The sequence below is a fragment of the Neomonachus schauinslandi genome, chromosome 12, assembly GCF_002201575.2.
Source record: "Neomonachus schauinslandi chromosome 12, ASM220157v2, whole genome shotgun sequence".
Taxonomy (NCBI): domain Eukaryota; kingdom Metazoa; phylum Chordata; class Mammalia; order Carnivora; family Phocidae; genus Neomonachus; species Neomonachus schauinslandi.
In genome coordinates this window covers 92,242,669-92,256,620 of record NC_058414.1, presented here as the reverse complement: position 1 = coordinate 92,256,620, position 13,952 = coordinate 92,242,669, and the positions used below count along the sequence as shown (strand labels likewise).

The window sequence follows — 13,952 nt, the reverse complement described above, 5'->3', positions numbered from 1 at the left end:
TTTTTTTACAAATTGAAGGTTTGGGGCGCCTGGGTGGCCCAGTCGTTAAGCATCCGCCTTCGGCTCAGGTCATGATCCCAGGGTCTTGAGGATCGAGCCCTATATCGGGCTCCCTGCTCGGCGGGAAGCCTGCTTCTCCCTCTCCCACTCCTCCTGCTTGTGTTCCCTCTCTTGCTGTCTCTCTGTCAAAAAATAAATAAAATCTTAAAAAAAAAAATGGAAGGTTTGTGGCAACCCTGCATCAGGCAAGTTCATGAGCTCTGTTTTTCCACCAGCACTTGCTCACTTCATGACTCTGTGTCCCATTTTGGTAATGTCTCACAATATTTTTCATTATTATTACGTTACGGTCATCTGTGACTGCTGATTATGACTCACTGAAAGCTCAGATGATGGTTAGCATTTTTTAGCATAAACTACTTTTTAATTAAAGTACATATATTATTTTTTTAGACAATGCTATCACACACTTGCATACAGTGTAATATAAACATAATTTTTATATGCACTGGGAAACAAAAAAATTCATTTGACTGCCTTTTTTTGAGATATTTGCTTGATTGTGGTCATCTGGGACAGACCTCCCAAATAATCCTGCATGGATGCCTGATGTCAATGGGAATCCAGCAAGGGAGCGTTCGTCTATGGAGAACTCCGCTTCCTTGCAACTCTGCCTAACAGAGCAAAGCTGAGAACCAGGGCAAATATTCAGAAGGTGGCCTAACAAAGGAAATGCTGGTTACAGGGCCCGTGCCCTGAGGAGGATGCAGTACGTTCATGGGAGAAACCATGGGCCCTCACTTTTATTTTATTCTTACATTACATGTATTTCTTTTTTTTAAAAATTTTTTAATTGTTATGTTAATCCCCATACATTACATCATTAGTTTTCGATATAGTGTTCCATGATTCATTGTTTGTGCATAACACCCAGTGCTCCGTGCAGAATGTGCCCTCCTCAATACCCATCACCAGGCTAACCCATCCTCCCACCCCCCTCCCCTCTAGAACCCTCAGTTTGTTTCTCAGAGTCCATCGTCTCTCATGGTTCGTCTACCCCTCCGATTTCCCCCCCTTCATTCTTCCCCTTCTGCTATCTTCTTTTTTTTTTTTCTTAACATATATTGCATTATTTGTTTCAGAGGTACAGATCTGAGATTCAACAGTCTTGCACAATTCATAGCACTCACCAGAGCACATACCCTCCCCAGTGTCTATCACCCAGTCACCCCATCCCTCCCACCCCACCCCCCACTCCAGCAACCCTCAGTTTGTTTCCTGAGATTAAGAATTCCTCATATCAGGGCGCCTGGGTGGCTCAGTCGTTAAGCGTCTGCCTTCGGCTCAGGTCATGATCCCAGGGTCCTGGGATCGAGTCCCACATCGGGCTCCCTGCTCGGCAAGAAGCCTGCTTCTCCCTCTCCCATTCCCCCTGCTTGTGTTACTGCTCTCGCTATCTCTCTCTCTGTCAAATAAATAAATAAAATCTTAAAAAAAAAAAAAAGAATTCCTCATATCAGTGAGGTCATATGATACATGTCTTTCTCTGTTTGACTTATTTCGCTCAGCATAATACCCTCCAGTTGCATCCACATTACTTGTATTTCTAACAAGCTTCCAAAGTTTCGAATCCCATGGCATTTTGGAAACAGCACACTAGAATGAGAGCGAAAGGGTCTGCTCGCCAGCAGGCTGGTGAAGAAAGAAGAAACTGCAGGGAAGAAGAGAAGGTTGGCTCTTGCTCACCATGGGAGGCTGCCGGGCATCCCTGTGTGCAGCCCGGTGGGGCTGATATTCCAGATGATAGTCCCGGGTAATCCCCCCATTCATCCACTCATGAGCTCAGGCTCTGCGCAGAGCACTAGGAACAGTGATCACTGGAGCTCAGGGCTTGCCGATAAAGGCTGTACCATGATCAAAGTTCTTTAAGGGAGACTCCCAGTGCTGTTATTTTTTTTTAAGTTTTGTATTCTGGGTAAGGGGCAACTGTACACGAGTTTCATGTTTACACAACAGAGCCTGGGAGCTGACTGCTGGCCACGTGAATACCAGAGGAGTTACCCTATTTCCCTTGATTGCACCTAGGTGTTCGTGCTTGGCTGAGCAAATGTGTGGAAGAGAACAAAGAGAAAGCTAGTTGAGAATATAAAAGCATCTTCAATAAGAGAAATTTGTGAGCATCCATGAGGAAAGAGGCTTTTGTTGATTTGGAAGGGTTTGGGGAAGAGGGGTGGAAGTGAATGATTTGGTCAAGACCTTCTGAGAATGCAGCTCGCGTGTGAAGGCACACTAGCAAAAATGAGCTGAGGCGTTAAATCCATCCTTCTAGCTGTGTCTCAAAGCCTCGCACAGGCCCCACGTGCCTGGTGTCATCTGTGTTCGGACCGTGTTACGCAGTGTGCCGAATCGGTGCGTGACGCCTTTCCTGACCAACACGCCCTTGGGATGGTGTCTGCATTTCTCTCCAGCCTCCTCCACGGAGGCTGCCCACCCTGTGAGCCTGAGCAGGCCCAGTCCAGAGCTTTCCCTGAATCTGCCCCTTCTCCCCTTCTCCCCCTTCCGCTGCAGCACGCTGTCCAAGTGCTGCCACGCTATGGTGGCCGTCATCTACCCCTTCCCCTGGCAGCACACCTACACCCCTGTGCTGCCACCCGCCATGATCGACATCGTGTGCTCACCGACCCCCTTCCTCATCGGGCTGCTCACCAGCTCGCTGCCGCTGCTCCGGGAGCTGCCACTGGAAGAGGTAAGCACTGGGGACGTCCCTGTTCCCTCCCTGTGGGGGGCCAGAGGGCAGAGGGGAGGTGCTGGCTAAGGCACTGCAAGCGCGCAACCCCCCGGGGGTGGGGGCCCCTGCAGTTTTGTCTATTAGATACAACCCCCCAGTCTGCCTCAGTAGACCCTTGGTGACTACAAATTCAGTTTTCTCTAAATGAACCCACTGGCCTAAAGGGCACCAATCTACAACTTAGCCAGATGTTAAAACACTTGATCCATAAAGTAGCCACCCACCCTATCCTTCCCTCCTCCCTCTCCCCAGCACCGAGGAAGAAAGCACACAAGAGCTAACAAGAGCTGGAATTTGTATTTGGACTAATAACAAAGCTGACAAGGCTGTGCTCCTGCAAACAGGTCCTTTTTCACATCAGTTAAAAAGACAACCACCAAAATGTTTTCAGTGATCCACTTCTGGGTTTTCAGGTTTGCCCCCAAGTAGGGAAAGTCCTCCCTGGCATTTCGGTCGGTCTTTAGCCCCAGTCCCTGCCTCTAAATAATCTCTGTCCCTTGTACTGATTGCTCCCAGCAGTCAGTGAGGAAACTGGAGGGGCCTAAATGATACCATTCACTTCTGAACCCCGAGGGGAAAGCCTGTCCCTGAAATTCATCCCAGGCCCCCAGATGTGGCTTCTCTAATTGCCCAGGGAGGCCTGAAGTCCCGTGAGGTATTCACCAGCACACACAGGTCTTTGAGTGTAGGTTTCTGAACCACAAGGAATTTGTCTGGGTACCCTGTGATCCCTGAAATGGCTCAGTTCGACCCCATACGTGTGTTTGAGAAGGAAGGAGAGAGCCCCCTCAGCTCCTGGGCAGGGTCTCTGGGATGTATTAGAGCCTGTGTTTCCAGCTGTTGGTGAAAACATGGTGCCCATGCAGGCCCATGCTCTTCCTCCATTGTAGCCAGTGGCCCATGCTGGCCAGGGTCATGCGGGCAGACACCCAGCATTTTCCTGACCATGTGCCCTAGGCAACTCACTTGCCTCCCCCTACATCTGGCCCCGGGGCTCAGCCCCACTCTGAGGAGAGAAGGGGAAGGTGCTTATCCTAAAAACTTTGATTAATGAAAGCCCAGCACCTGCAGCTTGACTCATTCTCCAGTTGGATCCACTCCTCTGGATCTCTCTCCTCCGATCCCATTAAGAGAAATGACAAGGCCCAGTGGGGAGCTGGGAGGAGAGCGAGCCCTGGGAGTGGGGAGTACAGACTTGAATGGAATGGAAACAAGGAGGGGTCCTCCAGCCTTCTTCACCCACCAACCCGCACACTAAAAGTCTGTCCCAGAGGCTCTGCGTCAGTCTCGGAACAGGACAGGGAGTCCAGTCTGTGGTATACACATGTCCCAGCCTGTGGGTTCGGTGTTGAAAGCATGCAATTCTGGAAAGCCCTTCCCCACCCCCTCCCCCGCCTTCATCATTTGTGGCTACAGCGGCAACATCAGGGAACCACAAATGGGTCCCTCCACCCCCACCCCAGCTGCCTGTCTGGGTGCCAAGGGGGAGGAAGGCTACGAGTCTGTCACTATATCCCGGAAGCCCTGGTGACAGTAATTGTCCCTTTGCCTCATCTTGCAGGTCCTTGTGGTCGACCTCGTCAACAATCGGTTCCTCAGACAGGTGAGTGAAAAGGCAGCAACCTGCTTCTGTGTCTTCACCTCTCTGTTGTTGGAGACACAGCTGTCCGGGCCTGGAAAGGCTCCTTGGTGGGCCTGGGATTGCAAAACAGGTCGGCGGACTTGGGCGATCCCTGGCCAGGCCCTGACTGAGAACAGGAGAGAAGGCAGGGGCCAAAGAGCAAAGGTTTGGCAAAGCATTGAGTCCCATGTGTTGTATCACAATGTGCTTTTCTAACAATTAGAAGCTTTGTATAGGTTATAACTATAGACACTTGTCTTTTTAAAATGCTTTCAAAAAATAACTGTTAACAAAGTTCAGAATATAAAATCAAGTGGAAAAAATCAGCACACAAGATTATATACATTATTGTCCTGATCTTTTTTTTTTCTTATTAAAAGGAGAGAGAAAGAGAAAGAAAGAAACACAGTTGGCCCTTAAACAACACAGGGGTTAGGGGTGCCCACCCCCTTCACAGTTAAAAATCTGTGCATAATTTTTGACTTACCAGCAACTTAGTTACCAATAGCCTACTGTTGGTCAAAAGCATTACTGATGACAGTCAATTAACACGTATTTTTTATGTTATAGATATTATATGCCATATTCTTACAATAAATTAAGCTAGAGAAAAGAAAGTATCATCAAGAAAATCATAAGGAAGAGAAAATACACTTATAGGACTGTAGTGGACTTATTGAAAAAAAAAAATCTGCCAATAACTGGCCCTGCACAGTTCAAATCTGTGTTGTTTAAGGGTCAATGTGTGTGTGTGTGTGTGTGTGTGTGCCTCTAAAAAAAATTGAAAGGTGGGACTCCTGGGTGGCTCAGTAGGTTAAGCGTCTGCCTTCGGCTCCGGTCATGATCCCGGGGTCCTGGGATCGAGCCCTGCATGGGGCTCCCTGCTCGGCGGGAAGCCTGCTTCTCCCTCTCCCACTCCCCCTGCTTGTGTTCCCTCTCTCGCTATGTCTCTCTCTGTCAAATAAATAAATAAAATCTTAAAAAAATAGATTTTATTATTGAGAGAGAGAGTGAGAGAGGACATGAGAGAGAGACAGAGAGAGAGAGCAGGTGCGTGCACGCAAGCAAGGGGGAGGGGCAGAAGGAGAAGCAGACACCCCGCTCAGCAGGACCCCAAGACCATGACCTGAGCCAAAGGCAGATGCTTAACCAACTGAGCCACCCAGGCTCCCTACACATTTCTTTTCTTTTCTTTTTTTTTTTTTTAAGATTTTATTTATTTATTTGACAGCGAGAGAGGGAACACAAGCAGGGGGAGTAGGAGAGGGAGAAGCAGGCTTCCTGCCAAGCAGGGAGCCTGATGCAGGGCTCAATCCCAGGACCCTGGGATCATGACCTGAGCTAAAGGCAGACACTTAACGACTGAGCCACCCAGGCGCCCCTACACATTTATTTTCTTGTTATCGCTTGCCAAAGAGGGCTAAATCCTAACAGATCTTGCAAAGAATCATTACAGAAAGGTTTTCCAGGCATTCCCATGGATTGCTTTTAAACTTGGAGTTGCCATACTGCTGAAAAGTTCTGTCATGTTAATGTTTTGTTTTGTTCTGTTTTGAATCATTACTTCTGTCTACTTGCCCTTCCCCAGGGCCCGCCTGCTCCAAGGTCCATGATCACACTGGTCATCTGCCCTGACCAGAGTCCCTGAATAACACTAGCCATCCTACGGGGTGGGGGCAGTGGGGCACATATGTTGACAATCCACTAGGTGCCAAGCACTTTTACAAAGTAACTGTACTGCATTTAATTTTTCACCCAGCTTTATTGAAATATTACTGACATATAACATATATGAGTTTACGATGTACAACATGATGATATACTGTGAAATGATTATCGCAATAAGTTTAGTTGACACTTCTTTCCCCTCAGATAATTAATTACCTTTTTTGTGTGTGTGCTGATAGCATTTGAGACCTACTCTTTAACAACTTTCAAGTATACAATAGAGTATTATTAACTATAGTCACCATGCTGTGCATAGGATTCCCAGAACCCATTTATCTTATAACCTGAAGTTTGTACCCTTTGACCACACTTACCCATTTCCCCCACCCCCTAGCTCCTGGCAACCACCATTCTACTCTAATTCTATGAATCCAGCTTTTTTTAGATTTCACATATAAGTGAGAACATACAGTATTTGTATTTCTCTGACTCATTTCACTAAGCATAATGCCCTCAAGGTCCATCCATGTTGTCATAAAAGGCAAGATTTCCTTCTTTTTTATAACTGACTAATATTCCATTATATGTGTATATACATTCCATTGTGTGTATGTACGTACAGACACACACACACACACACACACACACAATCTTACTTTCTTTATTCATTCACCCATGAATGAACACTTAGGTTGTTCATATATCTTGGCCTTTGTGAATAGTTCTGCAATGAGCAGGGGGGTGCAGATACCTCTTCAAGATAGGGATTTCAGGGTGGCTCAGTCAGTTAAGTGTCCAACTCTTGATTTCGGCTCAGGTCCTGATCTCAGGGTTGTGAGATCAAGCCCCACGTCAGGCTCCAAGCTGGGCATGGAGCCTGCTTAAGATTCTCTCCCTCCCCGGGGCGCCTGGGTGGCTCAGTCGGTTAAGCGGCTGCCTTCGGCTCAGGTCATGATCCTGGGGTCCTGGGATCGAGCCCCACGTCCGGCTCCCTGCTCAGTGGGGAGCCTGCTTCTCCCTCTCCCTCTGCCTGCCGCTCTGCCTACTTGTGCTCTCTCTCTATCTCTCTGTCAAATAAATAAATAAAAATCTTTAAAAAAAAAAAAAGATTCTCTCCCTCCCCCTCTGCCCCTCCCCCCTGCTCACGCTCATGCTCTTTCTCTAAAAAACGAAAGAAAGAAAGATGGTAACTTCATTTCCTTCAGATATATACCCAGAAGTGGAATTACTGAATCACATGGTAGATGAACCTCCATACTGTTTTCTTTTTTTTTTTTTTTTAAGATTTTATTTATTTATTTGAGAGAGAGAAAGTGAGAGAGAGAAAGCACATGAGAGGGGGGAGGGTCAGAGGGAGAAGCAGACTCCCTGCCGAGCAGGGAGCCCGATGTGGGACTCGATCCCGGGACTCCAGGATCATGACCTGAGCCGAAGGCAGTCGCTTAACCAACTGAGCCACCCAGGCACCCTCCATACTGTTTTCCATAGCGGCTGCACTCATTCACATTCCCACCAGCAGTGCCTAAGTGTACAACTGTTACTGATCATTTTTTTTCACTGTACAGAAGCTTTTTAGTGTGATGTAGTCCTTGTTTATTTTTGCTCTTGTTGCTTGTAGCTTTTGGTGTCATATCCAAAAAGCACTGCCAAGACCAATGTCAAGGAACTTCCCTGTTTATTTTTAGTAGTTTTAGTTTCAGGTCTTATCTTTAAGTCTTTAATCCATTTCATGTTAATTTTTGTGAGTGGTGTAAGATAGGGGTCCAATGTCATACCTTTGCATGAATTTCCTGGCACCGTTTATTGAAAAGGCCATCATTTCCTCCATTGAATTCTTAGCTCCTTTGTCAAATATTCGTTGACCATATACACACAGGTTGATTTCTGGGCTCTTGATTCTGTTCCATTGGTCTGTGTGTCTGTTTTCATGCCACTACCAGACTGTTTTGATTACTACAGCTTTGTTAATAAAGCTTGAAATCGGGAATTGTGATGCCTCCAGCTTTGTTCTTTTTTCTCAGGACCGCTTTGGCTATTCAGTGTCTTTTGTGGTTCCATGTGAATTTTAGGATTTTTTCTATTTCTATAAAAAATGCCATTGCAGTCTTGGTAGGGATTGCACTGAATCTATAGATGGCTTTGGGTAAAATGGACATTTTCACAATATTGATTTTTCCAATCCATGAATACAGAATATCTTTCCATTTCTTTATATCTTTTTCAAATTCTTTCATCCATGTCTTCTATAGCCCATTTAATCTTCACAATGAAGTAGATATTGATTGGTACCCCCATTTTACAAGTGGGGAAACTGAGGCTCATATCGCTTGTAAAAAGTGGAATCAAGAGGAGCACCTGGCTGGCTCAGTTGGAAGAGCATGCAACTCTTTTTTTTTTTTTTTTTTTTTTTTTTTTTTGAGCATGCAACTCTTAATCTCGGGGTTGGGAGTTTGAGCCCCAGATGGGGTGTAGAGATTACGTAAATAAATAAAACTTAAAAAAAAAAAAAAAAACACGTGGACTCAAGATTCAAACCTCAGATCTCTATCTCTAAATCATGTTTCTTGGGGCGCCTGGGTGGCTCAGTCGGTTGAGTGTCTGCCTTCGGCTCAGGTCATGATCCCAGGTCCTGGGATCGAGCCCAGCATTGGGGCTCCCTGCTCAGTGGGGAGCCTGCTTCTCCCTCTCCCTCTGCCGCTCACCCTGCTTGTGCTTGCTCTCTCTCTCTGTCAAATATATAAATAAAATCTTTAAAAAAAATAAAAATGAGAAAATAAATCATGTTTCTCTCACTAATCCAAAAACTGTGCCGGGATTGCCCTGCAGTGTATCCAGTGTGACCTGCAGTCCAGGATGCCGCTCTCATCCCCAGAGGCACTGGGGCAGCGGCCCACCTGCTCTCTCTGCTTTACAGATGGATGACGAGGATTCCATCCTCCCCAGGAAGCTTCAGGTGGCCCTGGAGCACATTCTGGAGCAGAGGAATGACCTGGCTAGCGACCAGGATGAAGGGCCCCCAGACTGCAAGCACGGTAAGAGCTCAGCCGCCTCCATCTCCCTCTTCCATCATTAGAGTCGGGCAGCAAGTGGGCAGGTGACCAGCCCTCCCACGTGGCATTGAGTTAAGTAGGAAAAGTGGCCGGAGGGGCGTGCAAGGAGAGAAACTGGGTGTGTAACCCCTTGATCTGGATCTCTTGCTAGCAATGAATCGTGAGAAAATTTTTCCCACCCCCCCCCCCAGTTTGGCCCTAAAATACCCAATTAAAGGGGAGAAAGAAATGGCTTCGTCCCTCTGGGTAACCTTTGTCACGGAGAATGATGATCCACTGTAGTCCTTACTTGCACCCGCCGGGCTGTCTCGGGCTCTGCGTCCGCCCTCACCGGTGCCGGCCCTTCCCCACTTTGCTCAGGCCCCGAGTCCAGCCCCTTGAATGAGGTGGTGTCCGAAGCCTTCGTCCGCTTCTTCGTGGAGATCGTGGGCCACTACTCCCTGTTCCTGACGGCGGGCGAGCGCGAGGAGAGGACCCTGCAGCGAGAGGCCTTCCGCAAAGCCGTCTCCTCCAAGAGCCTCCGCCGCTTCCTGGAGGTTTTCATGGAGACCCAGACCTTTCGGGGCTTCATCCAGGAGCGGGAGCTGCGCCGGCAGGATGCCAAAGGTTAGGGGGCACCTTCCGTGCCGGGGGCCCAGGCAGCTAGAGAGGCCCAGGCCGGCAGAGGCCGAGGAGCGGGGAGGAAGGTCGTGGGGCCCGGGCGCAGGTGGGAGGGGCAGCGCGGCCTCCTCCGGGAATGCTCCGTCTTGGCGCCTCGGAGCAGGTCACACTGCCCCAGCGTCTGCCTGTCTGCTCTGGCCATCTCTTTCCCTGCTCACAGCCTCTCCCAGAACCACGTTCCAGGTTTGGGCGGTAGGTTCTCCTTGTGTTCCATCTTTCCAACTTGATGAAACTCTCCTGAACATGCTTTCCTGCCTCTCGCTGGCCCCTCTTCTCCTTTTCCTCAGGCCTCTCCTCCCTTCTGCCCTGCTTTCCTCCCAGTCTCCCGAGGTGTGGCACCAGCAGGCAGGAGCCACCTGGGGTGGGACAGGGGGAAGGAGGCTGGCCGTGCCCCCCACTTTGTGTGAGCGCCTCCTCACATTCAGCCCGATCGGCCGCAACACCGGAGGGAGGACAGCAGAGACTCCCCAGCTTGGGGAGCTTGTGGGTCATCTCACCATGGAGCCTGGCCTCCTGCACTCTCTCTCCTCCCTCTCCCTGTCCCCTCTGGCTGGGTTCCATCACACTTCCAGGGCTGAGGAAGGGGGAGTATGTGAGGGAGGATCGAGTCACTCCCCTCTCTTTCTTTCATCGTTCTAAGTCCTTTTGGGAACCGGAAAGCTAGAAACGTTGGTAAAGACAGTCACTGATGGGAATTAGACCTGGGTGGGGGAGAGACACCGCGGAGAAGCCGGTCCAGTGAAGACGGAGGGCAGCGAGGGTCCTGGGACAGCCTCCGGCCCCAGGCCTCCGTGTCCTCTGGTGCTGTGATGGCCCAGCCTGGGTGAAGGAACCAAAGCCCCACATGCCTGGAGCTCTTTGCAAAGTAAAGACAGAGACTGGTATTCTGATGAGTGGTATCTGAAGAGACAAAAGGAAATTGATTAGTGTCTGAGTCACTCCTGACGACAGGATTCCTTGAAATAGAAGCTCTGCTAACCAGATTATCTGCATACAGATCACTGTTTGATAGAAAGGTCGAGGCACAAAAGCTTAAAAGTGGCATGGGAGGCTCCTCTGTCCAGGGAAGATCAGTGAGAGAGGAAGACAATGCCTGAGGCTCACACCTTGAGGCTAGAGGTGAGGGCCTCTGAGGTGGCCTGTCCGGCCTTCCTGAGCCCACAGATGGCAGACGGTTTCCCTGGAAGCGAAACCACTTGGCCGGCGTTCCTCTTAGGGGAGAGTATGAGGAAAGGGGAGACTACAGGAGTCCGAAAGCCAGGGCGGGCTGTTTCATCTTCGAAACCACATGCCTGGCACAGTATAGACACTTGGAAGGTGTTTGTTGAATAAAAATAGGATTTCACGTACGATCTAGCTTAACAGCCTCCCGAAGATAGTTATTGCACAAGGTTGGGCAATTATAAGGGCAATAAAAACCCTTATAAACCTTATGATTCAGAGAATGTTTATAGGAGCAGCTCGTCTCAGAAGCAAGGTTTCTTTTTTATGGCAGTAAGGAAATGGATATGTTTAGAAGAGAGAGAGAAGGAACTAAAATGGCTGGGATTTCTCTTGCTAACAGGTCTGTTTGAGGTCCGAGCCCAAGAGTACCTGGAAACACTCCCCAGTGGAGAACACAGTGGTGTCAATAAGTTCCTGAAGGGACTCGGTAAGGCCCGGCGGTCTCGGTCCCCATCACCAGCCTCTGGTCCCCCGAGTCTCGAGTCTCGGCCGGTTCCCTCCACTGGGGCGGGTGCCAAATAATGCAGAGCTCGCTGCACTGCGGCCTCAGAGGCCCCTGTTCTGATCTGGCCCCAGAGAATAGACAAGGGAAACAAAGCACCCCTCCCTGCCTCACCGGCCCCTGGGCCGTCCTGCTCTATTCCTCACTCTTCTCTCCCACGCTCTTCAGTCTTCTGGGGAACTGAGCTTAGGAAGCATGAGGGGAACCGAAGAAGGGTGTCTGGTAGTGAAGACCTGGAGCAGCTCCACATTAGTGGAAATGTAAGAATTACAAGGTCGTTGGGGCGCCAGGCTGGCTCGGTCCATGGAACGCGCCACTCTTGATCTCAGGGGTTGTGAGTTCAAGCCCCATGTTAGGTGTAGAGATTACTTAAAAAAATAAATAAAAATTAAAAAACAAAACCCAAAAGAATTAGAAGGACCTTGGTTTAATTGAGGGTGATGAGGCGCCCAGGAGTTGCTGCAAGTGGGCCATACTGTGCCTTCCGCAGGACAGCTGGTTTCCTGGGGAGGCCCTCCTACCCACCCGTGCTGCTGGGGGTTTTCTCCTCATGTGGCTCCTCAAGGACATGTTACATTTGGTGCTCCCTGTGTCAGCGTGTCAGGAGCAAACACTCCTGACCCGCTTCCTTTCAAAACTCCCCACATCTGAGGAAGGTCCCTTTGCGTTGGGGAGGTTGCGTGAGGAGAGGCTCCAGAGGTGGCCTGGGAGGCCACAATCATCCCCACCACGTCCGGGATGAAAAGGGCAGGATTTCACTTTTGTCTGCCTGGTGACATGTTCTCATTTTCTTTTTTTTAGGCAACAAAATGAAGTTTCTCCACAAGAAATAACCTCCAGCTCAGCCTCAAGGGAAAACTTCCTCCTGGTTGCAACCACATTTTTTACAAAAACAGTCCTGGTGGCCTTTCTGAAACGCTGGGTCCTGGTTGTGCGGGGTAAAGGCCGGGATGGTTTCCGGCTGCCGCAGGGCCTCCCCAGGACCCAGGGCCCAGCAGGGGCTGCTCCCGCAGAACAGCCCTGGAAAGGGGATCTCAGACCAGGCATGGCAGCAACTTCCAAATGGATTGTTTGGGTTGTTGGGTTTGGGATTTTTTCTATTTTTTACTCTTAGGTATTAAAAGAAAGAAAAGTGTTTGGGTTTTCTTTTTATTATGCCAGGGCTAAGAAAACTCTCTTGTGCCCTATGCCATGGTGCCCTGGTTCATCCTGCCTGGCGGCTGCGCTCTGACCCCCAGAGGAGAGGAGGAAGGGGAGGGCAGGAGCGGTGACCAGGGACCGGAAAACAAGGCGCCCCTCTGGGTGGAGCTGGGGACAGATGCAGGTGTTAGGGGAGGAGGGCAGTGGCGGTCCTAGGGCACTCGTGCTCACAGGTGACAGGTGTCCTCTTGGGGAAAGGACTGGCCTGTGTGTGGAATGTGCTTGTCTGGGGCATGAAGGAAGGAGCGTGAGCACCACAGACATTTGGATTCCTGGGCTGAGCTGCACGTCCAGGCCGGCCGGGGACGCCACCTGGTGGCCGAGGCCGTTGGTCGTGCTCCCCACTCCTCTGGGCCCGAATGGACCCGACACTTCCCGATGGCCTTTTTTCTCTTCGAAGCCATAGAACCATCCACTGCCCGAGCAGTCCATGACTTTCAGAGGGACACAGAAAAAGAGATCTCCTCATGAGATCTGTTAATAAAATGTTCTTGGGGTCCTTAAAACATGTAATCCACAGCTTTGACCCTACTTCCATTTATATTGTAGGGAATGTTTCCCATCTCATTGTAGGGACCCAGATCAGCATACGTGGAGGGGCTTGTGGTGTTGATGTTTACAAGAGGGGTCATCAGAACTTCGGGGCTAGCTTCATCAGACTCATGCGCCAGCTAGGCGGCTTGCCTTCTCGGGACCAGAAGCAGAGAGGTGGGGGTAAAGCCTGCACCACGAGTCCTGTCCTGCAAAGGTCACAGTGAGGATGCAGGAAGAGAAGGCAGGCAGCGCAGGCAAGTTCTGAAGCAGGCCTCAGGGCCACCAGTGGGCCGACCCGCTGCTTGCACATCGCACGAGCAGACCCCCTCTGGATGGCCACAGCGGTCCGACAAAAACACACAAAAGGGATGTGCTCTGACCTTGGCAGTGGCCCAAGGATCTGTGCCACTTGGCAGAGATTCTCACCTTTAGGGAGTTGGGAGCAAGGGGTCTAATAAGGAAGAAAAAAAAGAAGAACGAGGAAAATGAAGCAGTTGATCTCTGTCATTCTACATTAGAGGTTCTTAACTGGAGTCATGGATGACGCTCTTCCGCCCACAAGTTATAGCCAAGACTTGGTGTGTCCATTTGTGTTTTAAGAGAGGATCCACGGTTTGTATCAGTTTCTCAAGGGGGTCCAAGGTTGGAACCAGGCTATGCATCACAATTAGCCTGGGTAGGTACGTGTGGTTGGGGTTGAGCGGG

General features: G+C 49.7%; 1 protein-coding gene across 1 annotated transcript in view; it reads left to right on the top strand.

Moving 5' to 3' along the window:
* The window catches only part of DENND2A (DENN domain containing 2A), a 69,042-nt gene extending 56,350 nt beyond the window's left edge, over positions 1-12,692 (top strand). Inside the window, exons 15-20 of the mRNA XM_021692865.2 lie at positions 2,569-2,746; positions 4,350-4,391; positions 8,992-9,109; positions 9,488-9,733; positions 11,352-11,438; positions 12,315-12,692. Coding sequence (XP_021548540.2) covers positions 2,569-2,746; positions 4,350-4,391; positions 8,992-9,109; positions 9,488-9,733; positions 11,352-11,438; positions 12,315-12,346 — 703 coding nt within the window. The 3' untranslated portion in view covers positions 12,347-12,692. The remainder of the gene's footprint in view (positions 1-2,568; positions 2,747-4,349; positions 4,392-8,991; positions 9,110-9,487; positions 9,734-11,351; positions 11,439-12,314) is intronic.
* Positions 12,693-13,952: the final 1,260 nt, after the last annotated feature.